General features: G+C 39.3%; 3 protein-coding genes and 2 long non-coding RNA genes across 10 annotated transcripts; 2 read left to right on the forward strand and 3 right to left on the reverse strand.

The window, feature by feature from the left end:
* The first annotated feature begins 281 nt into the window (after positions 1–281).
* LOC104934409 (beta-crystallin A1) lies at positions 282–4,678 on the forward strand. 3 transcript variants are annotated; one of them, XM_027273666.1, is made up of 7 exons: positions 291–312; positions 1,385–1,405; positions 3,018–3,079; positions 3,185–3,303; positions 3,460–3,601; positions 3,702–3,844; positions 4,021–4,678. In XM_027273666.1, the coding sequence occupies exons 1-7, from the start codon at positions 291–293 to the stop codon at positions 4,166–4,168; spliced, it is 657 nt and encodes a 218-aa protein (XP_027129467.1). In that variant the 3' UTR covers positions 4,169–4,678. The 3 variants fall into 3 exon arrangements, with proteins under 3 accessions (XP_027129468.1, XP_027129467.1, XP_010748371.1); XM_027273667.1 differs by lacking the exon at positions 1,385–1,405 and having other exon boundaries at positions 282–312; XM_010750069.2 differs by lacking the exons at positions 291–312; positions 1,385–1,405 and adding an exon at positions 2,625–2,652.
* A 1,091-nt stretch (positions 4,679–5,769) lies between these two features.
* Positions 5,770–26,877, forward strand: LOC104934412 (Golgi SNAP receptor complex member 1). Of its 2 annotated transcripts, none has more exons than XM_010750070.3 (9): positions 5,770–5,895; positions 6,431–6,551; positions 7,012–7,087; positions 7,472–7,579; positions 8,147–8,238; positions 11,552–11,626; positions 25,876–25,905; positions 26,065–26,147; positions 26,431–26,877. In XM_010750070.3, the coding sequence occupies exons 1-9, from the start codon at positions 5,853–5,855 to the stop codon at positions 26,553–26,555; spliced, it is 753 nt and encodes a 250-aa protein (XP_010748372.1). In that variant the 5' UTR covers positions 5,770–5,852; the 3' UTR covers positions 26,556–26,877. The 2 variants fall into 2 exon arrangements, with proteins under 2 accessions (XP_010748372.1, XP_027129356.1); XM_027273555.1 differs by lacking the exon at positions 5,770–5,895 and adding an exon at positions 6,112–6,207.
* On the reverse strand, positions 13,529–15,402 carry LOC109141652 (uncharacterized transmembrane protein DDB_G0289901-like). Of its 2 annotated transcripts, XM_019272887.2 has the most exons (7): positions 15,245–15,402; positions 14,955–15,062; positions 14,730–14,861; positions 14,487–14,585; positions 14,059–14,157; positions 13,857–13,958; positions 13,529–13,712 (listed from the first exon to the last, which is right to left on the reverse strand). In XM_019272887.2, coding segments are annotated over exons 2-7 (522 nt in total). In that variant the 5' UTR covers positions 15,043–15,062; positions 15,245–15,402; the 3' UTR covers positions 13,529–13,710. The 2 variants fall into 2 exon arrangements, with proteins under 2 accessions (XP_019128432.1, XP_019128433.1); XM_019272888.2 differs by lacking the exon at positions 14,487–14,585.
* LOC104934411 (uncharacterized) lies at positions 18,093–19,316 on the reverse strand. The gene is made up of 5 exons (XR_797526.3): positions 19,162–19,316; positions 18,841–18,940; positions 18,651–18,758; positions 18,420–18,521; positions 18,093–18,298 (listed from the first exon to the last, which is right to left on the reverse strand). It is a non-coding gene; the product is annotated as an uncharacterized LOC104934411 (long non-coding RNA).
* LOC104934410 (uncharacterized) lies at positions 20,921–25,869 on the reverse strand. Of its 2 annotated transcripts, none has more exons than XR_797524.3 (4): positions 23,500–25,869; positions 23,325–23,426; positions 23,124–23,225; positions 20,921–22,964 (listed from the first exon to the last, which is right to left on the reverse strand). It is a non-coding gene; the product is annotated as an uncharacterized LOC104934410 (long non-coding RNA). The 2 variants fall into 2 exon arrangements; XR_797525.3 differs by having other exon boundaries at positions 23,124–23,228.
* Positions 26,878–26,882: the final 5 nt, after the last annotated feature.

Here is a 26,882-nt window from a genome sequence, read left to right on the forward strand (position 1 = left end):
CATCTTCAAGGAGCCATTCTAAATCAGCTAAATTAATGTTTCCCAAATGGCTTTGCACTGATTGACCCCAGAAAGCTTGAGTGGTTGTTAAGAGCACGATGATTACCTCAATTAATCATGATGAAAGACCTCGAGAGTTCATGTGGAAATGTTGCACCCTAGAGGCGGTGTGCATTTACTGCAAACCCAGTACCTAATCTAGACTTTGGTTAGTCCTTTCCTGTGCAGTAAAAGAATAAATAAGAATGAATTCTGTTACCATACTGTAGCTGTGAGGGGTACCGCTGACCATGAGTGTGCAGTTTCATTCAGGTAGGATGAGAAGTGACTGTAGCTTTTACTTAATATAATATATTATATAATATCACCTGCCAAAGATGTTACAGGTTCTCCTGGCTCAGAAGTGGCACAAACATTCAACAGGGAGGAAGGGCCATGAAATTATTTAGAAACTTAGAATTAAAAAAATAACATTTAAAGTCTGCGTTTTGTAAACACTTTGCAACAGATTTGTAGTTTTAGCTTATTTTGTCCAGGTTTGTTCATCAGTGTGTGTCTGTGAGAGATACTATATGAGCAACAGAGAGGTCTGTGAAACACGTATAGAAGAAAGTGAGGTTCTGTTGTGTGTGACAGCTGTGTGTGCATACTGAGACTCGGCTATATGGTCACTGTGGGCTCTTCATATCGGCCTGCTGAGTTTGCTCGTCCCTTTGTCACGTCTGAGTTGCTGCTGCTACCATCAGCAGAAACACACACACACACACACACACACACACACACACACACACGGACGCACATGAAACGCAAACATATATGCCTCTCCTGATTCCCTTTCTGATCTGAACAAATCCAGTTTGATCAGGAATGAGCTCACAAACATATTTTTTATTGAGACATTTATCTGTTTCGTTTGTGATACATAAAACAATGTGTCTTTTGCAGCAGACACATTCAGGGAATTACATGCGCACACACACACACACATGCACACACACACACGCATAGAGTCTGGGCAATGTGCTGACCTCAGTAAGCCATTCCTAAATGTTTTTTGTTCAGTGCAGCTAGAGGAGAGAGCAGGGCACAGGCTCAGCTGCTTTCTCTGTTTTGTTCACTCTGTGCTTGATTACTTAAATGACTAAAATTATGTAAAACACACTTTTTAATACATTAGAGAACAATGCTTTAAAATGGCTACAACTGTAAACTTCAAAAAAATATAATTAGCACATAATTTTCCCTCTGTACTAATAATCTATTGGAGCTGCCAATTCCAGCTCATCAGTCGATGCCAAAGCGCCAGCGGTCCTGCCAAAGAGGTCTTTCATTTGGTGCCATTACCCCCTGCTAACCTTCATTGTTGATTTATTCACTTGTACAGGTTTTCCAAAAATAGCAACAGGTACGTTCATTCATAACTCACATCCAAATCACAACAACAACAGTGCCATGGTTTTAACTGTGTTTGTGATCACAGAGAGGGTCAATCATCTCTGTTCTCCCACTACACTCTCATGATACACAGCACTTTTATGACAGACCACTTACTCTATTTCCAACAATATTGTTCCTCTACACAGATTGCTGCATTTTTTAAATGATCAATAAAACAGCATGATTAGATTTACAACACAGCCACCTTGTTCCTATTTCAAATCTAGTGTTAATGTCATTGATCTGGTTTGCCTAGCCATCATTAAACTTGATCTTCAAGTTTCAGGAAATTAGATTACTGTTGAGATGAAATGAATCAACACAGGGTGGAGACCAACAATTGATGATGTCTGGAACACATGGTGCATATATTTTAAGTAGAGACACTGGAAGTCAGTCAGAGTTGAGGGTATTAAGACAAACTCACTCAATACAAATAAAACTTCTATCCTGGCACAGTCACCAGCGTACTGCAAAATACAACAAGGAGTAAAAGAAATATGTTCATTACAGACTGATGATCTTTAGAATTCCTTATAGAATTCCATGTTAATGGGTGGTTGAATACATATAATTAATTAATAGTTCAAAGAAGATATAACTTTGACTTACTGACTAATGATTGGTTATAATTGTGTATAGGTATATATTATTATTATTTCAACAAATGTCAGGAATGTCTTTCTAAGGGTGGCTTTGAGAGAATCAAATGTAACTAAGTTAATATAACCATCAATAGTTTCTCATCTCATAAATCTTAAAATTGCTTGAATACATACTGTGAGTGTGATTACTACAAAAGCTTTCAACAATCTTACATAAGATTAAAATGAAATCAGTTCTTTTAAAATAAATCAAATCAGCAACATAAAGTGTTTCACACTTATCTGCAGTTTCACATATAAGCCTATTTGATCAGAGATCTGGTGGAGAAAGCTGTTTTGTCCCAAACATATACATTTACCACAGAAGCATAGGTAATGCAGTATAGCCAGCCGTGTGCCCTCTTTGTATTTGCATGAATCGTTGTGTGTCTGTGTTAACCCCTCTGTGGCTCACACAACAAAACAATGGAGTCCAAAGCAAAATGCTGACATGAGTCCAGGCGTGCCTGCCCCCTGGCCCCTGGCACCCAGGGGTGTATATATAGTGCCATGCACACTGACTCTGCAGACCATTCAGTGGAACACTGCGACACACAGCTCACCAGTTTAGGTAGGTCAAACTAGTTACAAATACAGTACAGTTTCCCAATCTATGGACATGATGTAGTAAGACTCTAATGCTCAATGCTGGTTTTTGCTGCCTTACCTTTACTGCAAATAAAACAGTCATTTTAAAACAAAGAAGAAAAGGAAGAAAAGAAAATAGGAGGCTTGAGCTTATAGGCTAATACAGTGTGTATGTATATAGTGTGTATATACTATACAGTGCCAAGATAAAATGCCACCCAGTGTATCAGAAAGGATGAAGAATGGTTTGTTATTCAGATATGGGAGAGAAGACAGTGTGACATAATATACAGGTTTGTTCTTGTTTTCTTCCACCCCCACCGTGACTGTGTGTGTATTTCCCCACAGGTACTACTGAAAAAAACAACAAAATGGCTCAGATGAATCCTATGCCCATGGGACCATGGAAGGTAAGCATGTACCCTATATTGTTAAGACAGCATTACCCATCAGCATATTTAGTGTTTCCTTTGTTATGTGTCTGTTTGGACACTCATCCTTTTCGTGTTTTACAGATCACTGTGTACGATCAGGAGTACTTCCAGGGCAGGCGTATGGAGTTCACCGCCTGCTGCCAGAACATCATGGAGTGTGGCATGGAGAACATCCGTTCCCTGAAGGTTGAGTGTGGCGCGTATGTATCCTCAGAGCTTTTCTTCATTTTTTGAAAGGCTAAAGCTGATTAAAAAAATAAAATGTATTAGCTTCTCTTTAGAGTCTGAGACCCTTATACAGAGACTGCCGATTATGTACTCTGACTGACTTTATTATTTTCACTTTCTGTTTGTAGCTGGGTGGGCTACGAGCACTCCAGCTTCTGTGGCCAGCAGTTTGTCCTGGAGAAGGGAGACTACCCCCGTTTTGAGGCCTACAGTGGCAGCAACTCTTACCGCATTGAGAGGATGATCTCCTTCAGGCCCATCTGCTGTGCTGTAGGTTTAATATGCAACACAGTAACATCTGAACTTAGTTCACCTTAGGCTGAGATTCATCTCAAGTTGTGCTAAACCTCCTTTCTCCTCCTTTCTACAGAGCCACAAGGAGTCCCGCATGACCATCTTCGAGATGGAGAACATGATGGGTCGTCAGTTCGAGCTGTGTGACGATTACCCCTCTCTGCAGGCCATGGGATGGATGTGCAACGAGGTTGGATCCATGCACGTTCAGTGTGGAGCGTAAGTCCATCATTGTGATGTTTGATGTACACCAAAGCTTTACACACCTTCAACTGATCCTGAGCAACAGCTAAAAACACAGTGTTTGGAAATAGTGCACCTTCAGCTACTGAAATCAGCATTTGTTTACTCCGTTATTAAAGTGTATGAACTTCCTGCACTTTCTATTCCTGCAGCTTTGTGTGCTACCAGTACCCTGGATACCGTGGCTACCAGTACATCATGGAGTGTGACTGTCGCGGAGGAGAGTACAAGTGTTACCGCGAGTTTGGCTCCCACTCCCAGACTCCTCAGATTCAGTCCATCAGGAGGATCCAGCACTAAGAGGGGCGCTTCCTTCACACTTTCTTATCTCCTCCTCCACCCCCTCCTCCCCTCCCTGCTCCTGCACTTCCATCCCTCCTTTTCTTCCTCTTCTCCCCCAACCTCCATCTCCCAGGCTCCACTGGTCCGGCTAGTCTAAGTAGGATCCTGGGCTGGAGTTCTGGTGCTTACTGGTGTCGGTTGTTCACAGCACTTTTTTTTTAAGAAACATCACAAAAGAAAGGAAAGATGTAAGAAAGACAGAAAAAAGGAATGACAGAATTGAGAGAAGAAGCTAAATCAGTGTGAAAGAGAGGCCTCAGCTGCCGAGGTTGGCAGCAGAACGGTGAAAACTCCTCAAAGTTTTTGCTCTTTTTCATCACCACCATTGATGGCATCATCAGTATCATCATCATCGCCAAAGTCTTCTACATCAACACCATCGCCAGTCTTGCTATTACTGTGATACCCATGACTGCTTATGTTCAAGACAATGAATAAAGAGAATGAGCAAAGAAACAGAGAGCTTTACAATACGAGTGACATGTACCTCAATCACACCTGTGTCTCGTCTTCATCCATTGACATTTTGACATCACTGGTGAGAAGCAAACAGTTCAAATTATAATATTTATTATTTATTTTTGGGTTAAATATTCACACAAACTTCATTTGGGCCAGTTTCAACTGTGTTGTTACACTGTATGTGTGCTGAAAAGTAAACCACCTAAATCATCAGTTTCAAATTAATAAATTATTAGAGTTCAAGTTTCTGAAATACCGGCTAAAACTAAGTTTTAATAGGAATAAATTAAGATTGATAAATGAGCTAAAACTAAGAGAGATTAAAAGAGTCCTGAGCTCATATCTAAATCATCTTGAATCAATATGTAACAGGCTGACACAAGCTGTATGTACTGTATCAAAGTTATGTGGCTTTCTTGCAAAGTTTCAGTTTTTATCAGATATATTGTAGCTGCACAATGAATTTACTTTGACTGACTGAAAAATGAAATGCTGTAATAGTGGACAGTAAAGTAGAATAAAGTAAAGTAAAGTCAAGTCAAGTGTAGCAGCTGTTTGAGCCACTTCTCTGTACCTGAGTAGTTCCATTTAATGCTGCTAAGTGTCCTTCAGATATACTTTACAGATCAGGATTTTACATAAAAAACAACGTGATGAACTTTATCATTATCAGTTCAACTACAGGAGTGCCACCTGCTTCATTAAAATAGTGCTTTCACACTAATGCATTGTAATAGCCTATAAATAGCTATAACACTGTGATGAGTCATTCTGCCTAATGACTGAGTGCTTCTACGTTTGATGTTTTAGGTAAATTCAGCTGATAATATGTCAAATGTGAAATTTTGCTCCATAACTTCTAACGGGGTGTTTTGTGTTGGCATACACTAAAGAGGAGCCATCACCATGGAGCTACAGTACATCAGGGAACACTTGACAAGCCTTTGTGCAGCTCTGAGTGTGTTTCAATCATTGAGCAATAAGCCTGTTACTGCTCTGCTATCGTGTTTCACTCTGGACCCTCGGGATCATAATAATGATAATAATGAGCGCACGTGCCCGCCGAGAGCTATTGATCCGCTTCAGTCAGTGATGGCCTCCGCCGCCGGAAACCACTAGAGGCCGCTGTGACTCCAATGACAATCGCGACAGTTGTTTCGTCTTGACGACTGATGATGACATGTCAACAACAAACATGGCAGCCAGCAGCAACTATTGGGAAGGTAAACGCTGTTACACCGTCTCATTAAAGCCCCTGCGCGCGTCTGCGTGTGTTAGGCTCCTCCACTGACTCGTAACACGTCACACGGCGCGTTCATACACTTTATGTCCGCGGGGACGAGCTATATTTAGCACAGGCTAATCTGTTAGCCTGTTAGCATTTGAACACCAGGAAAAGTTGTGAGCAGTTATCAGTTATTAATGTTCCGCTCCTCTTCCAGGGGACTCAGCTGTCTGGAAACGTGTGTTTCCAGCCCACACTGACTGTACAGCTGCTAAAGCTGGGAAGACAAAATAAACACAATTATTAAAAAGTGAGAATTTCCCTCAACTAGTATTAATTCATATCTGGGCCAGATACACAGAAAAATCAGTCTTTCATGATGTGACGTCGATGTGATGCTGTACACACACACACACACACACACACAAACAGATGCTGTCATTAGTTTCCAGTATTATTCTTGGACAGATATAAGAATATCTGTTTTGATCATGAAATATTGGACCTGAGAATTTCTCTGTTGCTTCGCTCAGATTTGCGGAAACAGGCCAGACAGCTGGAGAACGAGCTGGACCTGAAGCTGGTGTCCTTCAGTAAACTCTGCACCAGCTACAGCAGCAGCAGCAGCCGGGACCAGAGGGCAAGAGACAGCAGGTCACGTATATAGAATTTAGATATGTATATTTGTGTACAGGTATATGTCTATAAGCTTCACTGGCTCGAATCTGTTTAAGAATTTATTTGTGGTTTCAGAATCTGTGGGAAGTAAATTTAATAGCAGTGCTTTATTGAATTTACTGTATTACTATTGCTGTCTACCATAAACACATAGTTTTATAATGAATAAAGCATTATTTTACATTTCTATGAAACACAATAGTAGTAATAGTAATATAATATTTTGTATTTTCCAACAATAGGGTGTTTAATTTATTCACCAGAATCTAGGCCACATTATAACATGAACACAGAGTTCACTATGCTGAGCACAGCCACTCAGATACATAATTTTTTTTTATCCTTTAGAAATGTAGAAAATGAAATTGTGTTGCACTAGTCTCTACACTTTTTGACATTAAGCTTTTTTATCCTTTCCCTCCCATCCTTAAATCAGGTCTGATTCTGGTGGATCGTCTCAAGACAATATGCTTGTTGCCATGACTACAGAGCTGGAGCAGCTCTTGGCCAATGTAAGTCAAGATTCACATAAATATGGTCGTTGATAGCTGTAATTGAAGGGATTTTAAGATTCCCTTCATGATCACTGTTGAAGCCTCAAGCTCAGGTGGTGGAGATGGTGTGATGAAAAAGTATAAACTGACCTGTAATTCACTCAGGAAGAAAGTGAACAGCCAATCAAAGCTCATCTTGTCATCTTGTATTTGCTTGGAGATCATCATCAAGAGAATATCTTGCAGCTTGTTCAGACTGTTAGAATTCCAGTGTATGCTCACGATAATACTAAAAAAAACTTAATGAAAACTATCATTTTGCTAAGTTATTCAAATTCTGAAAAGTTGTTTTAACATGAGTTATTTCGTGATGTCAGTGCTATCTTCTTTTCTTTTTTGCAGCTCACAGCAGTCAACAACAGAATGGCAGAATACACAAACACTCCGGGAACTTCATCTCAACATGCAGCATTGATGCACACCTTACAGAGACATAGAGACATTTTACAGGTACATAGAATTAATTCAGGTGCACTGGTTAACACTGTTGTCTCACAGCCTAAAGGTTCCCGGTTCATACCCCAGCTGGGCTTTTCTGTGTGGAGTTTACATGTTCCCCCCGTGTCTGTGTGGATTCTCCCTGGGTACTCCAGCTTCCTCAAACAGTCCGAAGACATGAACCTGAACAGGTTAATTAGTGACTCTAAGTTGTCTGTAAGTGTGAATGTGAATGTGAGTGTGAATGGTTGTTTGTCTCTTTGTGTCCTGTGATGAACTGGTGACTTGTCCAGGGTGTCCCCCGCGTCTTACCCAAAGTCAGCTGGGATAGACTCCAGCTCCACTGTGACCCTGATGAAGATAAGAGGTTATAGATGATGGACGTATATAATTAATTCACTTTCTTGTATTATTTCTCATACTGTGTTTCAGCTCCACATGTATGTTGTTTTAAGCATGTTTCATATATTGAAGAGACATTTATGAATTTATAACGTTTTGTCTTTATGAATCCCTCTATTGTCATTATGACAGTATGATCAGGTCTTGCTGATTCTTATTTTATGTTTTGTCCTGTAGGACTATACTCATGAGTTCCATAAAACCAAGAGCAACTTCTTGAGCTTGCGAGAGCGAGAGGACCTGCTGGGCTCCGTTCACAGAGACATTGAGTAAGCACTGTCATTTTTTACAAGAAAAGTTATTTTCTCCATTCAACAGTTTGGGTGACTTTTGCAAGACATGCATGTACAAAATAAGAACTGTTGACAATTCAAATGTACAGCTCCCTCACAGTATAACACCTGTCCTACAAGAAAGGGAGCCCTATTTCTCCTTCTAACCTATAATGCTATAAGTGGATTAGTCCTCCATCACATCTTTTGATGTTATTTGGGGTTAGATCTTTTCCCCATCAAGATACCCTTCTTTGAATAAACCTTAATCTTATGTTTAAGACCCATGCTCTGCTAACATTTGTGTGTCTGGCCTCTGATAATTTCACCTCCTGGGGAAAAAAAGATTGCATTTTATTTATTTATTGGCACAGCCAAACTTTCTTTGCTTCAGTCCTTCCATCCTTTCTCTATTCAGTTTCCTACATTGTAACCCCATCTCTCCCTCTTCATCTGTGGACCTTTGCTGTGTTATCCTTAACCAGTAGGGGGCAGAAATGTCCAGTCTGTTGCTGAATTCCTCCACCCTTTGATGGTCTTCATTCCTTCTATCATGTTTCATCCTTTAATAAGAGGCACCTCTTCTTATTAGCCAATCTCCTTCTCTCTCTCTCTCTCCATCGGCCTCTCTCTCTTTCTCTGGGGATATCTTTCCTAAGTGCCTTCTACAGTAAATCAAACCGCAAGGCTTTCATTCAACCAAAGCTGAGGGATAGTGCTTACATCTGGCCTGCCTGAAACACAGAAATGCTTTATCAGGGGAAGAGATGGAGAGCAAAACAGTCAGACAGAGAGCCAGAAGAATGCATTGTCCTGATCTCACATGTTGACACAAAGGATGAGAGTGGATTGTAATTATTCTCATAGAGATGAGAGGTGTGGATTCAGTGGAGGGGGGGGGGGCAGAAGGGGTAATGGTTGATGAATTGATTATCAGTCCAAATAGGGAAGGGATGGTGTAAATAAAAGATGGAGGACATAGCTGTCGGTAAAGCAGAGCTAATCACTTAAAAGCCTTAACGCAGGAAGTACATAATCAGCATCCAGGCATCAGTTAATAAGAGGCAGTCAAACTCCATACTCCTTTGATTGCAACAAAGACTTGTTTTGGGTGGAGGCTTCTTCTGTTTCTGTTTCTTCTTTTCTATTGGCTAGAACTGTTTTTGACAAAACAGTGAATTTATTGTGATATTTTTAGAAAATAGATCCTTCATTTGGGATGTGATGTGAAGACAGCTTTGGAGTGAGTTAGAAGTTGCAGACTAAATTGAGTGATTGATTCAGTGATTACTGTTTTTACAATGTTCTTATACATAAGGGTCTATGAAAAATTTGTTAATCTGTCGTCGGCTGTACATTGTTTACTTCTGTGTAGCGTTGTCATTATGAGCTAATGCTGAAATACAGCCGCAAAGCCCAGCTACTATGGCTGTAGACTCTTAGCTATTAGCTATTATTCTTAGTCTTAGTCATTTCCTGCCTGTGTTTCCTTAAAACACTCATAAATATTGTGTTTTAAATCTGATTGCCACAAGGCCTTATGATATCCTCCACACTATGCACTTGAACATATAAAAATGATGATCACCTCTTTCATTGAATTTTGAGTGTTTTAATCAACCTTGTTACATCTGTTGTGTTCCCGGTCAAAAGTGACCGCCATAGGAAATGAATGGGTATCCAGAATATATACATTCATCAGACCAAAAACATCCCCATACACACCACCCCAACTCACTCACTCACTCACTCACTCACTCACTCACTCACTCACTCACTCACACACACATTTCAGACTGAGCAATGTATTTTGCGGGTACACATCTCTTTCCCGTGCTTATGTGCCTATCCCCCACGTGAACCAACTTTCTGATGAAACATGTTGATACAACATATCTGTATCATATCTTCACACAGACTGAACAGGTGTCTGTTATGTGAACCCACACAGACCCCATATATATAGCTTGATGTTTGCCTTGCATTCCTTTTACTCTGAGCACAATGAGTAGGCGACTGACCAAGCAGTTCTCTGTCAAAGAGGTTCTGGTCCAGGTTAGTGGACATGATGAAGAGGGCACTGAAATCGAACCAGAGATAGAGGAGGATGTCTCAAAAGTGGAAGACAACACAGTTTTTGATCCAGACTTTGAGGAGACTGAGCAGGCACCTGAAGAACAGGCACCTGAGAAGACATTCCAGTTCAAGAGTGGACACTTGCTCTGGTCTTCATCCCCCCAGGACAGAAGAAGTAGAGTGAGAGTGGAAAACATCATAAAGTTGACGCCAGGGCCAACACGGTATGCAACATCTTGTGTGGATGACATCAAGTCCAGCTTCCAGCTCTTTTTACCAGAGTCCATTGAGGGAATTATACTGGAGAGTGTGTTTGGGGACACCTTGAGAGAAATTGACCTAGTAGGCCTCCAAGCCTACATAGGTCTGTTGATTTTAGCAGGAATATATCGCTCAAACAATGACACAACAAAAAGTCTGTGGGATGCAGAGTCTGGCAGGCTTATATTCCATCCTATACTATGTCCTTACAGCAGTATATCCATATCCTTTCAAGAATTATTTGATTTGATAACAGAGATACATGATCCGTCTGCTGATGAAATGACAAACTGGCTGCCATCAGGAACATTTGGGACAGGTGGGTGGAGGGACTAACAATTGGTCGCTGTTCCTTCAAGGTGTACATTCCAAGCAAACCAGGGAAATATGGAATAAATATCTGGAATATGCAGGTATACATGAGGAAACCCAGTACTGGAAAGACCGAAAAAAACCAGGGCATGCGTGTTGTGCTGGACATGACAACCAGTCTTCAAGGGCATAATATCACATGTGACAACTTCTTCACATCATATGCTCTTGGTCAGGAGCTGCTGAAAAGAAAGCTCACCATGGTAGGGACAATGAGGAAGAACAAGCCTGAACTTCCCCCTGCACTGGTATCGACCAGAGGAAGAGAGGCACTCTCATCAAAATTTGCTTCACTGACACACACACTCTTGTGTCATATGTTCCCAAGAAGAATAGAAATGTCATCCTGATGAGCATGCTACACAAAGACAGTGGACTGAAACAGTGGACAGTTTCAGTCCAGTCTGATGAGACAAATGTCATTTTACCTTAAGAGCAGTTACAGTAAAACAGACTGGTCAATTTTGACCGGGAACACTAAAGTAAGGGGCGGGAGGTGAACACAACCGGAGGGTTAAAGAAAGGCAAGAAATGTATCCTGTTCCTATTTGTCAATCCAATTCCAGATCATTTGATGTTTCTCTTGTGTTTTCTCATTCAGGTCCTACAAGAGCAGCTCAGGAGTGAATAACAGGAGGACTGAGCTCTTCCTGAAGGAACATGAACATCTCAGAAAGTAAGAGATTTCTTTAAAAATCTCTTATCACTTAAGAACAGAATGGTAGAACTTAATATTTTAGTTTTCACTCTCTGAAAGGGAGGACCCTGTTTACAGTTTGTTCTGTTTGAGTATGAAATTTAAGCTTCATGACATAGTGGCCTGAACAATTTCCACAATGTATATGTACACTACACAGCCCTAATCGAGTTATAGCTTCTATGTATTATTCTATTATATTCTATTATATCCTTTGTTATCTGAGTCCATTATGACAATGACTCCTCTGAAATCAGTGCACTGAAGGCAGAAGCAGCAGACTAACAGTGATTTACATAAATTCATGAACCTACAAGTTCTGAGAAAGCTCATTATCTAATACCTGTAATTAAACACTTTAGCAAAGAAAGTTTTTCTAGTGGGCAGTGTGGTGTAAAACATGACTATAGACATACTTCACACGCCAGTATTTGTACCTGATTATGTGTACATGCACATATGCAGGTAAGTGGATAACTGGACATGCTATTAATCATGTAACCTCGTGGCTGAATATATTTCTGATGCACTTTCTCGTGACTGCACTCAAACAGAGGATTTTTTTAAAACACAGAACAAAGGAGCAGTAAAACAAAATGTGGTGAGAAAAACATGTCAAAGCTGCTCTACATGAGGGATAGACATTAACACCGAAACATACCCATGTCATATGGTTTGATGATGGTGGTTAACACTCATTAACATCACGTTTCTTATGGCTGATAATCTATTTCTTCAGCAGTTTCACATGAGAACATTCAAACAGAGACAGAACAGAACAAATTGCAATTGATTGCAACAACGTGTTCCCAGTGAGTAGTGGAACCGATGAGCAAACTTGGTCATCAAGAGTCCAAAATATTGTAGTGGAGATGTTCCGATCAAATTCTTTTTGGTCCTGATCCAGAACCTAACATTAGGAGTCTGCCGATAGCACAGCTGGTCTGATATGAGTTGAATCAGAATACTCATGGAATAAAAGTTATTAACAACACCTGAACTGATCTGATGTCTGCTTTAGTGAATCTTTAGAGTCACTCATATCAGAGTCACTCTTTTTTTTTTTTTTTTTTTTTTTTTTTTTTTACTTTTACTGGTATATGAGAACTACAGAGCCCAGTCAATGTTAAGGATAGCAAAGCTAGCAGGGTGAGGTGAACATAGTTAGACCAAAGAGGTCTGTTTTTGTTTGTTTGTTTGTTTTAGCCTGGATTGGCTCAGGACATCTCTAGTCTTTGAATGTCTTAAGTTCTTGAGCCATCATGAACCTCCAAAACAAGCTCAGTGTTCCCCTTTCTTCAAAAATATATTCCTCCCTTTGGTAATCATGTTGGCAGTGACACAGGAGAGGACACCACGCTTCTAGTGATGTATCTTGGTGTTGATCTTGATGTTTAGTTAGGTTGAGATCCTTTTACTGTGAAGGTCACAACATAGTATGATTAACAGGTAGAAAGTCTACCACAGGCTGGATGATCTCTCTCAGGTATTGGATACATATAAGGAAAGTTTTACAGGCATTTCCCAGAGAATAAACCCTCATTACTTTGGTGATTCTGACTTTTCATCTTATGTAATCATATGCCATAATATTTGTTTTTTTAAACAAGTACCTGTAAAGTTTTCCCAGCAGCCTCAGTTGACTGTCACATTCACTGGCAGCGAGGTAACATTTGGACCGTCGGTGTAATTAAATACAATCCCTGAAACTGATTTCTTCTGCACGTGTCATTCATAAATAATTGTTTCCCCCATCTATACCTGTGTTTTATTATTAGGATTTATAACTAATTCACACCACAGTAATTATTCTTGAATACTCAGTTGTTATTGTTCAGAGGTGAAACTGTCCAAAATAGTTCAATAAAGACAATAAAACAGTTATCTCCAAAAAACTTTAATCGAGACAATCAGACAGACAAGTTTGAAAAAGTGCTTTTAAAAAAACTTTTTTTGAACATTAATCTGATCAATCAACATGTCCACAGATTTGAATGAATTAGCATTTATTTCTTTATGTTAGGACGTACTGTGCTGTGGTCAATGGTCTTTTGTTCTGCGATTTCTGGGGGGAAGAAGTGGAGACAAAGTGACGACAAATACACAAGAATGTTTTAGATAATGCCAACAGAAAGTTTAAAATGATGCATATATGCTTTCAAATAATGCAAGCCCACCTATGTGAACACATCCAAACTGTCTTACTCACATTGACTAATGTTAATATTGTTCCCTGCACCAATCCCTCCAGCATTGGACCCGAGCACTGTGTTTGTTGCATTGCCAATATTAATTTCTACTCCCTTTCCTCCTGTTTGTTTACAATGTAAAATACATAAAATCACATCACATTAGTCAGAAATCATGAAAGCTATAAGAACCTTTCCAGCCATATAAATTACAGGACTTACCATTCACATTGCAGTTGTTTCCTACACCAATGCCTCCTGCATTGTCTCCAGCTGTCATGTTACCTATGTTGCCAATGGCTATTTTGACTCCCTCACCTCCTGTTGACATACAGAGAATAATAAAAAAAAATCAGTGCTTATCAAAATACATCCATCAATATTTGCTGCAGTGCTGTGATAATTCCCAGAGTTCTAATATTGGCCAGAACAGTATTAACTTACTGCAGAAATATCCGTTTCGGTATTATATATCAAAGATACATTTGAGGTCATTTAAATAAGTGATGCCTTCATTATGTCCCAGCAGATCTTTAAATATCCGTATCAGTGTGCTATCTAAACACACCACCATCTCAGCCCCTTGTCTTTTTTGACTGCACTGAACACATCAGTAACAAAACAGAAATCATGTGAGACAGGTGATTCACCCATTATATTGCAGTTGTTCCCTGCACCAATGTCTCCTGTGTTGGATCCAGTATTCATGGTGCATATGTTACCAATACTGAGTTTGACACCTTTTCTGCCTGTTGAAATACAATGAATAATGAATAAATATAATCATACTTGCATCGTAAGTCTACAGGTTCTAATTTTATTACATGAGTAACCTATCAGAAACCATTAAAGCGCTCCTTTTTATGAACTCTAATATGAGATATAGTACTCACCACTGACATTGCAGTTGTTATTTGCACCGATGTCTCCTATGTTTTCTCCAATGGCCATATTAGTTATGTTACCAATATTGACTTCATTTCTTGTCGGTATTCCCTGAAGGAGTGGATCCAGAGCTGCCTTGTCTTTGTGTGTTACAGGATTATCATGTCAACATAAGCATATAATAATCATAATCATATCATCAACAACAACCTGTGTGCATAGGTTGAACTCACCGCTAATACTGATGGCATTATCTGCGCCAATCTTCCCTGAGTTGTCCCCGACAATGATCTTCTCGGTGTTACCAATTCTGTGTGCCATTGTTCCTGCTGAGATAAAAACTGTAACAAAAATAAAACATAGTTATGAAATCAGTGTTCAGACAAAAAGACAACATTGGCTAAGGATCGGCTGAATGTCTGAGATGTAAAAAAGATTTCAAACATAAAAACCTGTGTAGAAAGACAGAGTAATTGAAGCTGATTAACCAGAGATACAGACATGCATGCACTCATTATCTTACCTCTGTTCACAAATTTGTCTGTGCTTGTTGATATGACGAGAGAAGACTCGTGAGACTTGTAAGCTTTGTGATTGTCCCACACGTGTATAGATGATTTTGGGTGGGTGACTTTCTTGTAGTCAGCAGGAGGTTTTTACGGTCGGCTCAAATCTTCCCACAGAGTCTAAAGAGGAAATTTTGTCAGCTGAGTTTCATTCTGAGAACTGATTACTGAGCGAAAACATGTTAAATATGAGCATCAATATCAGTCATTTTGTGTTTGACTAACCAAAGACAACTTTTTAGCTTCAACTGCATGACTCTGTGAATTTGAAATGGTGCCATTATAACCAGAAAGAACTGTGCACATTATCATCTCATTAGATCGAGTAACTACATTTCAAACACACACAGACACAAGAAATGTTAAATGACATTCAGAAGATGCTTGAAATGTTTGCATGAATTGTCGGGCTCTTTCCACCTTCAGTGAAGATACGATCACCCAGTATATTAATATATTATTATAACATTAACATTAATATTTTTGAAGATCAGCACCAGGAAATGTTATGTAAAAAAAGTGTGTTTTACATACAGTGTATGCTAAGATGAGATTTATTTGTAATACATAACTGACATTGATTTTATGCCATTTTCTAAACATTTTCTGTACTGTGATACAGACTGTATCATATGTGCAATATATTATTTATATTGTGATATTTATTTGAATCTTACACTTAACATTTTCACTCCATCAGTTTTATATCCTCTATCTTTTAGGTCCTCTATGAAACATTTATCTGTACCTATTTATCTTCCATACCAGTAAATTTAACTGCGCAGTTCAAAGTTTAAAGACACTGAATATATTGACATAATCTCTTGTTTCATTTGCAAATGTTGGAGGTCATCTGAAGCACCGAGCACAGATATAAAGCTTCTTTGACCGACAGTCTCACTTACAGCAGCAGCTGTCTATTAGAAAAACAATCTGCCACGGAAGAGTTTGTTTTCTCTTTGCTGTATCTTTGCAACATAGAGCAAAGTCATATTCATTTCGACATTCGCTCACACTTGGCCTGTGTTCCCCAAAGTGAGGCTGAGCAATGAGAGCTGTTAGACAGGCTGCCAGAGGTATGGAGCAGGATGATATGACCCAACATTAAAATCTTAAAAGTATTTAACGATGGGGACTTTGAAAACAGCAACGTGCAGACAGCCCCATGAGAGAGATGCATACAAAAGCAGGCCTGTATCAAAAGACTTTTTTGTTTTGTTTTTTGCTAAGTTAAGTTTTTTGCTAATGCGTAGTCAAGACTTCAACTGTTCATCTTCTTCTACCTTTATTTCGTGTTTGCAGGATAAATTGTATAAAAATGAATGTACTTCTTAAGCGCCTTTATCTCTTGCAATGCATACCCCTTTTTATTCTGAAATGTTGGCACTCAAAGAAATGAGTTGTCCTGCACTGCCTAACTCCTTACATTACTACTGGGCTGCTGTTGTGCGGTCTGTTTTGCACTGGTGTTACACTGACAATCAACCTCCACCATGGCTCCAGATTGAGCTTGCCTAATGAAATGACTCTGTTGGCTCTTTTGTCCCTCCCTCTTACATCAGCTTCATTACGACACTCCAGTAACAGTGTTGTAAGGAACTGTCTCAAGATCTGGACTCAGTTGAAACGTCATTTTGGATTCCAGGCAGTTCCTCTTTTATCCCCTGTGCACTCTAACCCTCGGTTTCCTCCTTTTATTACTGATGAGGATTTCACAACCTGGGAGAACTGTGGAAGTGCACCTCTTAAACATCTCTAGATTGAAGCAGTATTGGCATCTGGCACATTCAGTGCAGCAGAAAACCCACTTCTTTAGATACTTAGAAGTCAGACTTTATTTGGCTTCCATAGCTTCCCTGCTGTCAATCCCTCTACAATAACTGAAACCATTTTAAATATTGACCCTTACCTCAAAGGTACCATTTCAGTGCTGTACAACACACTCCTGATACATCAGTGCTCAAATTCTAATACTTTACGCACTGCCTGGTGTGAGGAACTTAAGATAGAGATAAAACCGGATGTATGGCAGTCTGCTCTATGTGCATGTTGCCCAGTAGGTGGTCTTACCATACTCTTCTTCATTTTAGAAGTCTGTGTTTGACTCACTGTCCTGTAATTTTTAAAATGTATTTATTTATTTTCTTACTTCTTACGGTTATTTTTATTTGGTCATGGGTTTGTGAGTCCATATGTGTATCGCTAATTTTGCTCTCCTGTTTTTGGCAACTCGACTGCCTCTGTTTGCATTTACTTCATTTCGTTTAATAGACTTTTGAATCTTGTTTACCATGACATATGTTTGAGACCCTATGTCTAGAGCTCTTTTTCTTGTTGAAAATTCAGTAAATAAATCATATATAAAAAAACAAAAACATTTCAAACACGGCTATTTAAATCTCTGTAATACTTATAGATCTCAAATCCTGCTTGCAATTTCTTTATGACATTTATGATCCTTCTTATATTCCTATCCATTGCTGAGCTACTGCTTAAACAAACATGATTTGTATCCAACTGTACAATGAGTTTAGACCTATTAGAAAAATGCCATTTTCTTTTCTATTCAATTTCACAAACAACAAGAGTCTGCAGTGGTGGTCTTTGGATTATGGGAGGAAGCCGGAGTACCCGGTGAGCACTCACACAGACACAGGGAGAACATACAAACTCCACACAGAAAGAACCAGCTGAGGTTCAAACCAGGAGCCTGGATTGCTGTGAGCAGACGGTGCTAAACACTGCACCACAGTGTCACCCCAAATAAAAAAAAATAAAAAAAGTAAATATATCCAGACAAGACAGTAGAGCAGATGGACTCTTTTTATTTCTACTTTCTTTACATTAAGTCTTTACTAACCATTAAATCAGGAATTTAACATTTGTTTTTACTTACTACTAACAACAACAACTACTACTACTACTAAGACATTTCAATTGTATGAGAATAATGGTCACCGCTTAATAATCTTAAGAGTGGTCTTTTTGTCCATCTGTTGGAGGGCTGTTTCCTAAAAGGGAGAGAAACAAAGTGAGAACGAACAAATAAAAGGACTGATGTGAAAATGTACATGATATTTTCTCATGTCTGATACTGTGGGTTATGCAGCAAATCAGTCTTTGACTTCTTACCTTAGCTGAGCTTAATGCGATTGCCTGCACCAATTGATCCTGAGTTATTACCAACTTTAATATTGGTAGTGTTGCCAAGATGTGTTCCATCATCCAGTCCTCCTGTTGAAATATTAAAATTTAACAACAGTAACTCAGATTTCTACCTTAGAGGTGCTAATATCTAAATCATGAGAAATTAATCAGAAATAAATTGTTCACATGGTCCCAGCAATATCAGGAATAACTCACCGGTTACATCATAGCTGTTCTTTGCTCCAATCAATCCTGTGTCTGCATTTGTCCCTGTAACATCAATGTGAGCGGTGTTGCTCAGAGCAACATTTTTCCCAAGGCCACCTGTAAGAGTAGTGATGAGAGAAAGATTTAATGAAACTTTCAATACAACCTGACAGAAAAGTACAGTCGCGCTCATATTTACCTTCAACTGCAACTTCATTTTCAGCACCAACCTTCCCTTCGTTGTCTCCAATGTTAACATCATCGGTGTTGGCAATGTCTGACATTGTTCCTGTGAAAATCTGGACAGACAAAGAATCATGAGAGCACCATAAAAAAGGTTCAGACAAAATGTTATAAACTTGTTTCTCTGGATTATTTTACATAAGCACAAAGCCTAAGAGAGTCTGTCTTAACCTTGACATAAAAAGCACAATAACAGATAAGATTGAAGTACATTTGTTGTATTTAAAAGAGCCAGACATGAGACAAAGAAACAGTGCTCATGTGGACTTTGTCTTACCACTGGTCTCAGTAGTTTATCCTGTGTTAGGAAGTGAACTTGCTGAATTGAGGAGAATTGGTGCTTTTATAACTGCAAGTTCACGTCTTTGGGGGTTTAAGAGGAGGAACAGGTGTTTTGTTTGTTCAGCAAAAATCTTCATTCCCACACAGTCTAAAGGGGATCTGTGTCTTGCTGTGCTGCATCAGCTAAGCTTAATTTCAAGAACTTGAAATTGTTTTCAGAAATCATCACGTGTCTATAAAGGGGACAATGAACTAGTGTTACATTACTTATTACAAAGTCAGTGTGGAGCATGGACCCTCATAAGACTACCTCATATTGTGGGAATAATTACCTTCACACATGTTGTATTGTTCTTAACAGTATCCACAAAATGAACAGTTGTCATGAAGTTCACAGCAAACAATTCATCGCGTTTACATCCTTTAACAAAATATGTTTAGTCATGTGACTCTTGTATCTCTTATCTGTGTAAGTTGGCCCAATATTTTCTAGACCTGCTGGTTTATTTGTGATATTTCATAGCATGTCCTGATTTTCATTTGACATGTAACATTCAAACACAGTTATGACAGTCATGTTAAAAAAAGTTCCACACTGAAAACATAAAAGCACTGTGAGTCATGAGTTTGAGCTCTGACATTAACCTGACTGTTTGAGATGAAGCTTTAGTTTCAGTTTGACTTTTAGTGGTTATGAACTAAAGCCTGTGAATCAGCAATGTGGTGTCTGGGATTTTATTCTGTTTAAAGAATCGTAACGTTCAGAGGAACAAATAAATCGTGATTTACTGTTCAAGTTCCATATTGAGGTGACATTTTGTGACATTGAGGGGCATTCTTGCTGCTCTGTGCTTTTCCCTGCAGTTTCTTTTTCCTTTCTAGAGTATTAATGTATACACTTGTTTTAAAGTGAATCCAGTAATCAGTGTGTGTTTTTGTGAAGGTTACATTACACCGGTGAACACATTTTTTGTTGAGTTAGGTCTGACAGCTGTTTTGAACTCATTTTTGGATGCGGAATCAAAAACTGATCTCAGTTTTTCTTTATCACGTCAAGTTTATGAACTATAAGATCCCTGTTTTCTTAAAAAATATGAAAAATACTGCACTTAACAGATATGTGCTTGTTTGTTGAATCCTCATGAATTTCAAAATCTGCATCATTGCTGTCACTGCGTTCTTCAACATCACTCAGATCTTCTAGATGAGGTAGTTGTTCAAAAACTGGCACTGGAATTCAGCTGAATGAGGCATTGGTCTTATAGCTGACGGTAGATTAGGAGATTCTGTTTTACTTTTATTGTTCTTGTTAAATCCTGATGTTTTCACTAAACAAAAGTCTGTGCAATGATCTTTTTGCTCTCGCCAAACCATGGGGATACCAAATGCCAACTTTTCACGTGTCCCTTTGGTCCACTTCCGTAAACTCTCGACACACTGCTTGCACACTTTGTGAGGGGCCCATGGCTTGTCTTGATCATAGAGTTTTACTTTAAAATATGCAAAATATGCTTGTTTGACAAATGCACTGATGTTTGCCCTCTGACTTGGAATGGTGAAACTAGCACAGATATAGCAAAAGTAGTCAGGGTTGTTTAGGCATTTACGACAAGAAGTAGCAGGAGCAGACATGATCTGGAACAAAGGAAATATATACCTATGGAAATCAAACACTAAGATGGAATAGTTCCAAGCTTTGAAAACTACAAAAACAGCATCAAACCAAATAGAACAACGGTATGCCCGTGGTTACAAGGTTAAGAGAAAAGCCAGCGCAAATCCTCTTCATTCTACTATGCCAGCTTTCTGTGTGCAGATGTTGATAGTACTGACCTATTGGGAGCTGCACACACATCTCACCGCACTGTCGCAATTGTGACTGAACAAACAAGTTGCCACGTAGCTGTAGATGAGTCCAATCGTAATCAGCTGGCAAGTCTTACTACAGCTGATCAGTAGAATTTTGCTTATCTGGAGGGTAAACTGAGGAGAAAAAACTTGACGCAATTTTGGAAACAGCATGCCAATTTTAGTTTTAATCAGGAGAACAACAGATCAACAGAGTGAGACAATATTACGTTCTTTAGACTACTAGATCATTGGGCAGCAGTAGCTCAGTCAAGATAGAGAGGCTGTAGAGACTTGGCTTGGGAATCAGAGGGTGGCTGGTTCAAGTCCAGTATGGAGGGTGGAGTTGTAGGTGCCACTTCACCTCCTGGGCACTCTTGAGCAAGGTCCCGACAGCCTAACTGCTCCCAGGGCGCCGCTGCCCATCACTGCACATTTGCATGTCAATGAGCCCTTTATGTGTGTGTGGTTATATTTCGGGTGAAACATATGTAAAAACTTAAAATATCTATTCTATTCTATTCTGTTCTATTCAATAGCTTCAGAGCACCAATCACAGCTCTGTCCATAGATTTGGATATAGCCCCACCTTGCTGCCACTCAGTCATAATACACCAATTGGCTAGTCTGATAATGACGCTGTCATTTCCTTTCACTTTTTTATTAATTTAATATAATTCAATTTAATTCTATTCAAATCTCTGTAATACGTGAATATGGTGGCAGTGATTCACAGGTCTCAAATGTATGATGTTCTCCTAATCCTCCTAATAATCCTACTACTACTTAAATAAACATGATGTATCCAACTCTACAATAAGTCTAGGCCTATTAGAAAAATACCATTTTCTATTCTATTCCACAAGCTACAGCCATATTAGCAGCTCTGTCAGGCTGTTCGGCTGACAGTGGCGATTTGAGCTGAATGCGACCATTAGCATGTTAACATGTTCACAGTGACATTGCTGATATTTAGTAGTTGTAATGTTAACCATGATTGTACATGTTAACATTTATAGATAAAACCACGATGGGAACCCTCATCCAGGAAGTCAGTGAATCACACAAGTCAGTTAACTTCACCCTCCGGGTTCATGAATGTCAGCATTGCATAGCAATACATCATGATTAGTGTTGAGATATTTGGACTTAAAGGGGACATATTATTATATTATTCCACAAGTTCACACAGTTCTCAGGTGTCTTAATGACATGTCTGTGAAATTCTTTGGTCAAAATTCCCCATGGATCAAACACAGCAGCTCTCTCTGTACCCCGTCTGTAACTCTCAGTGCCCAGACAGCAGGTTTCAGTGTCTGCTCTAATGAACTGCTGGCTCATTCCGCCCGGAACCTGAGTTTGGTGTCAGGCTACCATGAGATCATGAGGTGAGATGGAGCACTGAGATAAATATGGTTCTGGTTCTAGTCTATTAGTGATGTCACTAGGGGCTCAAAATCTGACATGCCTGTTTTAAAAACAAGCCACAAGATTCAGATGCCATTTAGTTCATTAAGAATGTATCAACCATGTGTGTTAGATGTTTGTTCACAGAGGGCAGCATGGTGGCGCAGCAGTTAGCTGTCATTTCTTCAAACCCCAGCTGGGGCCTTTCTGTGTGGAGTTTGTGGGTTCTCTCCGTGTCCCACAGATTAATTGGTCACTCCAGCCCCCCGCCACTCTGATTTGAATTAGCAGTTAATAGATGGAGGTTCTTATAGAATGACATCCTTGTTGGAGTTGAACTTAGATAGTGAGCTGAGCTGATCTATCTGGGGCCAGTGGTACCAAGGGGCCAAAAGTCAAATCAGTGAAAAGAAATAAAGCAAAGACATTTTAACACAGCATATTGACTTTATTTTCATTTGTATTTGATACATAATCTGAAGAATCTTCATCTTTACTGATGTCAAAGAATAAAATGTAACATTTGTTATCACCAGTGAATTCCTAAGAGAGAAAATATTTGAGAAAAATGGAGAGTAAGAAAAGACAACAAATTATAAATAATTTATTATTAACAAACACAGACATAACACATGGTATATGCACACCCACACACATTCAACAGTGTCCAATGAGAGCAGTAAATTCGTGATTCTTTCTTACCTCAGCTGATGTTAATACGGTTCAATGAACCAATCGATCCTGAGTTGTTACCAACTGTAACATTACTGATGTTGCCAACATTGGACTTTGCTGGGATTCGTCCTGCTGAGATACCAGGAACATGAGAGATTAAAAGCAGTTCCTCATGCTCAGATATGACAATGACCTCTGAACATCACAGTCACAAGAGAGATAACCCACCTGTCACAGTGTAGTTGTTTTTTCCTCCAATGCATCCTTGGTTTGTTCCAGAAACATGAATGTTGGTGATGTTACCCACAGAAACATTTTTTCCAGTATCACCTGTCAGAGATGATGGTCTCATAAAACTCTCCAGGTGATCCCACAGGAAGTTACACTTCAGAGTTAGACTTACCTTTGACATTGTACTTGTTTTCAGCGCCTACCTTCCCATCATTGCAACTGATTAAAATGTTAAACACCGGTCGTGCTGAAATATGGAGAAAAAAAAGTGATGAAAGAAAAAATGCTGTGCTGTTAAATTCCATGTTCACACTCTGGCTGTCTGTTTGGCTGTCTGTCTGGCTGACTGGCTGGCTGGCTGGCTGGCTGGCTCTAATGTTATTGATCAGGACTGTTGAACATGATCACTGCGGACACCACGTCCGGTTAATGAGTAACATGTCAATGTAAACAAAAGCAGGACAGTGTGCTTGACCTGAACATGATGCAGGTGTGATCATCATTTCAAAGATCTTTTATTGATTCACTTTATGCCCTCATTTCCACTGAAACTAAAAGAGGGTGACAGTGTTACATCAGATTACAGATTACATCAGCGCATTTTTAATGCTCAAATCAAGAACTGATGATGAATAACACACTCAAAGAGGATTTTCATAAATAGGTCATGTGACTGCTACTCCCACCATGTAAGAAGGAGAGCTACCACAGGTCCTTCATTCGAGCAGCTGGCACACTCTTTAACACCATTTTGCTAAATCAACTAATTATAATTAATAAACATTTAGATATGAAAAATGAGTCATGATGTGCCTACATGAGGATTTCATGTCAGTACTTTATAATATAAATAAGAAATGACTAGTGAAAAGATTGAATTGTTGCATATTTGAATGTCAGTAAAGCATTTTGTAGCTTTGATGATGTTTTCCAGTTTTCACTGCATGACAAATAATTTCAGCAGTACACTCAGTATATGTCAACATATATAAATACAGTACATCAGTTAAGTGCTATCACCTCTTCGAAGCGCCGTTTAAAGACTCATATTTATTTCTTGGTGGTGGTTGTTTGCATCATGCTGAGATTCAGCTCAGTGGTTTGAACGTTAAAGCTGTTTAATGTGAGTGTGTTCTGAGAAACCAGTTTCACCATTTCTGTTTAAAATGAAGGAATTTGTGTATTTAATTATTCATGTGTACTTAGTTTGCTAATTATTTGAGTGACTACATGCTAATACGTGTAATGGCAGACAGGCCTGGTTCATGTCACAGTGAACCATTAGCTCTGTGACTTACTGTAAATAACCAAAGCCCTAACTAATTGTATATCAGCCTCTCAGCCACAACGAACCAGAAGTGTTTCCCTCAAATGGATCCTGCAAGTCTCAAAACATGCATGTCTCTCCAGCTCCAGCCGGCATCTCATTTGCAGCACACACAGCTGGCCTCACTTTGAAGTATGCACAAAAATATAATGTTGTATTCTTGCATAAAGCTGCATTTCATTTTTTGTGAGTTTTTTGTGGTGTTGCTCATTTGATAAAGTTTAGCTTTGCTCACTTGTGAAGTTTTTAAAATAAAATTGAGCAAACGTTCGAGCAAACATGGAGTCTGCTGTCATCTGCAGCACATGTAGCCTGTTTACTGTTGAAGCTTTAAACTGTTGCAATTATGTGATCATCAGGCCAAATAGGCCCATCCAAAATGTGTTCACAAACCAGTGATTAATCTACTTTGTGAGGTTTTCTAAGTACTGAAGAAGTTTCATGTAATAAGGTAGTAATTAAGTAAAGAAAGAAGAACATAAAGAAAAGCATGAAGCTGCCTCGCCCGTGGACTTTGTCAGCTAATGAAGAACTGAGAGAAAAAGCAGAGGACAGCAGTAGATAGATGGTGGGAGAGGTGGACGGATAGATGGAGGAAGTATAAAGCTTAGTATTGATTTCTGGTCTCCAGTGGAGTCTGCCAGGATGCACACTGCTGCCCTTATATGCTCTGCTCAGCTCCGGACTGAACACTTCATTTTTCTGTCCGTCACTTATCTTATCAGCTAATGGCAGCTGATGTACAGCTCGTCCGTGTGCTCTCAGGCTCAGCATCATACATCTGCGTGTCTGTTCTTCACCTAAAACAAATAACACAAGCATCAGTTTACCATCCTGAGATTTCTACCTCTGTGTTCAGAGTGGTTATATTAGAGATTAATTGGCTTGTGATATGATGGGATTTTGACCAATCAGATTCGGAATCTCCCCCCCAAAAAAGCCTCCTCCATTAACCAGCACTCTCTCCAGTCTCACAGGAATCATGGGAAGTGCTCCTTTTATGATTATAGACCCAAAGAGCTGTGTGGTTTCATGGCACAGGCTCCTGCACTGTACTGTACTTCATGACTCTTAATCCAGGAGAAACATATCCTGTATGTTTGAAATGTTTTTAACAGAGGTGCATGATGGGATGGATGAAGGATTCCAGGCTGACTCTGTAAATCAAAGTGTTTCAGTTGACTTCATCCGACCTCCCTCTTTTTTTTTTCCATTTCACAGCTCAGATAGTCTTATTGACAACGCAATAAGGTAAGCTTTATTGCTCTGTTCACTCTCACTCACTCATATCTATCTCTCTCTCACATACACACTTCCAAACATTCAAACCAACTTGGTGTGGAGCTGTGTAGAGAGATGCTATGTGCATCTTTTCCTGCCACTAATCCCTCGTGGTTTCTCTCGCTCCAGTATCGCCATGGCTACCAAAGAGAACATCATGTTTCAGCGTGGGATGCTCAAGTCCATTCAGACCAGGGTCACGACTTTGGCCAGTATCCTTTATCATTTAAATCTTTTGTCCTCCTTCTCTGCATTCACCATGTCAGAATTTCACTTGTACGGAGCTAACAACACAACCCGTCCACATGAGGCCAGAGTAACAAAACCTCACTTACAGTGAGAGCTGCTATGACAGTAAACTAAACTATTAGGCTCCATTTAGTATCTTTTTCCTGCTGATGTATTTTCCCTGCTGCTTTCTGTCTCTTACTTACTGCAAGGAAAGGAAAAACTCTTCTTAATTATTTTCCTTCACCACACTTCCCCACCCCTCAGATCGTTTCCCAGCCATCAACAATCTCATCCAGAAAATCAATTTGCGCAAGAGGCGGGACTCTTTAATTCTAGGCGGGGTGATTGGCGTCTGCACCATACTCCTGTTGCTATACACTTTCCACTGATGCACCGGTTGGCTGACCATGTTTTTAAAAATGTTTTTATATTTTCTTCCTTCTATTATCATTTACTTTCCTTAAAATAAAGGGTTAAAGAGTTAAGAAGGGATTTTATTTTGAAAATTAAAAAAGTCTTAATTTGGAAGTTTATTTATTTTCTGAATTCTAACATTTCCATCTTGCAATTTCTATCTTGCTGCTTATATCCTGTAGTAATTTTATCTCTGTAATTGTAAAAAGTTATATTTGACTGGGATTATGTAACGATGATGTCATACTTCTTTCCATAGTGTTGCTGTTGCCTTATAAAATAAAGGTGGTGAGCTCACTTTC

This window comes from Larimichthys crocea, chromosome XXII (genome assembly GCF_000972845.2).
Source record: "Larimichthys crocea isolate SSNF chromosome XXII, L_crocea_2.0, whole genome shotgun sequence".
Classification (NCBI taxonomy): Eukaryota; Metazoa; Chordata; class Actinopteri; family Sciaenidae; genus Larimichthys; species Larimichthys crocea.

Bases quoted from the DNA above. Each gene is read 5' to 3' on its own strand.
- LOC104934409 (XM_027273666.1), top strand. From the start codon at position 291: ATGAGTGTGCAGTTTCATTCAG. The intron at 313-1,384 runs GTAGGATGAGAA...TCACTTGTACAG, and splicing joins GAGTGTGCAGTTTCATTCAG to GTTTTCCAAAAATAGCAACA. The intron at 3,080-3,184 runs GTAAGCATGTAC...CGTGTTTTACAG, and splicing joins TGCCCATGGGACCATGGAAG to ATCACTGTGTACGATCAGGA.
- LOC104934412 (XM_010750070.3), top strand. From the start codon at position 5,853: ATGTCAACAACAAACATGGCAGCCAGCAGCAACTATTGGGAAG. The intron at 6,552-7,011 runs GTCACGTATATA...TCCTTAAATCAG, and splicing joins CAGAGGGCAAGAGACAGCAG to GTCTGATTCTGGTGGATCGT. The intron at 7,088-7,471 runs GTAAGTCAAGAT...TCTTTTTTGCAG, and splicing joins TGGAGCAGCTCTTGGCCAAT to CTCACAGCAGTCAACAACAG.
- LOC109141652 (XM_019272887.2), bottom strand. From the start codon at position 15,042: ATGGCACACAGAATTGGTAACACCGAGAAGATCATTGTCGGGGACAAC. The intron at 14,586-14,729 runs GTGAGTACTATA...GTATTTCAACAG, and splicing joins TAACAACTGCAATGTCAGTG to GCAGAAAAGGTGTCAAACTC. The intron at 14,158-14,486 runs GTGAATCACCTG...GTATGTCAACAG, and splicing joins GAACAACTGCAATATAATGG to GAGGTGAGGGAGTCAAAATA.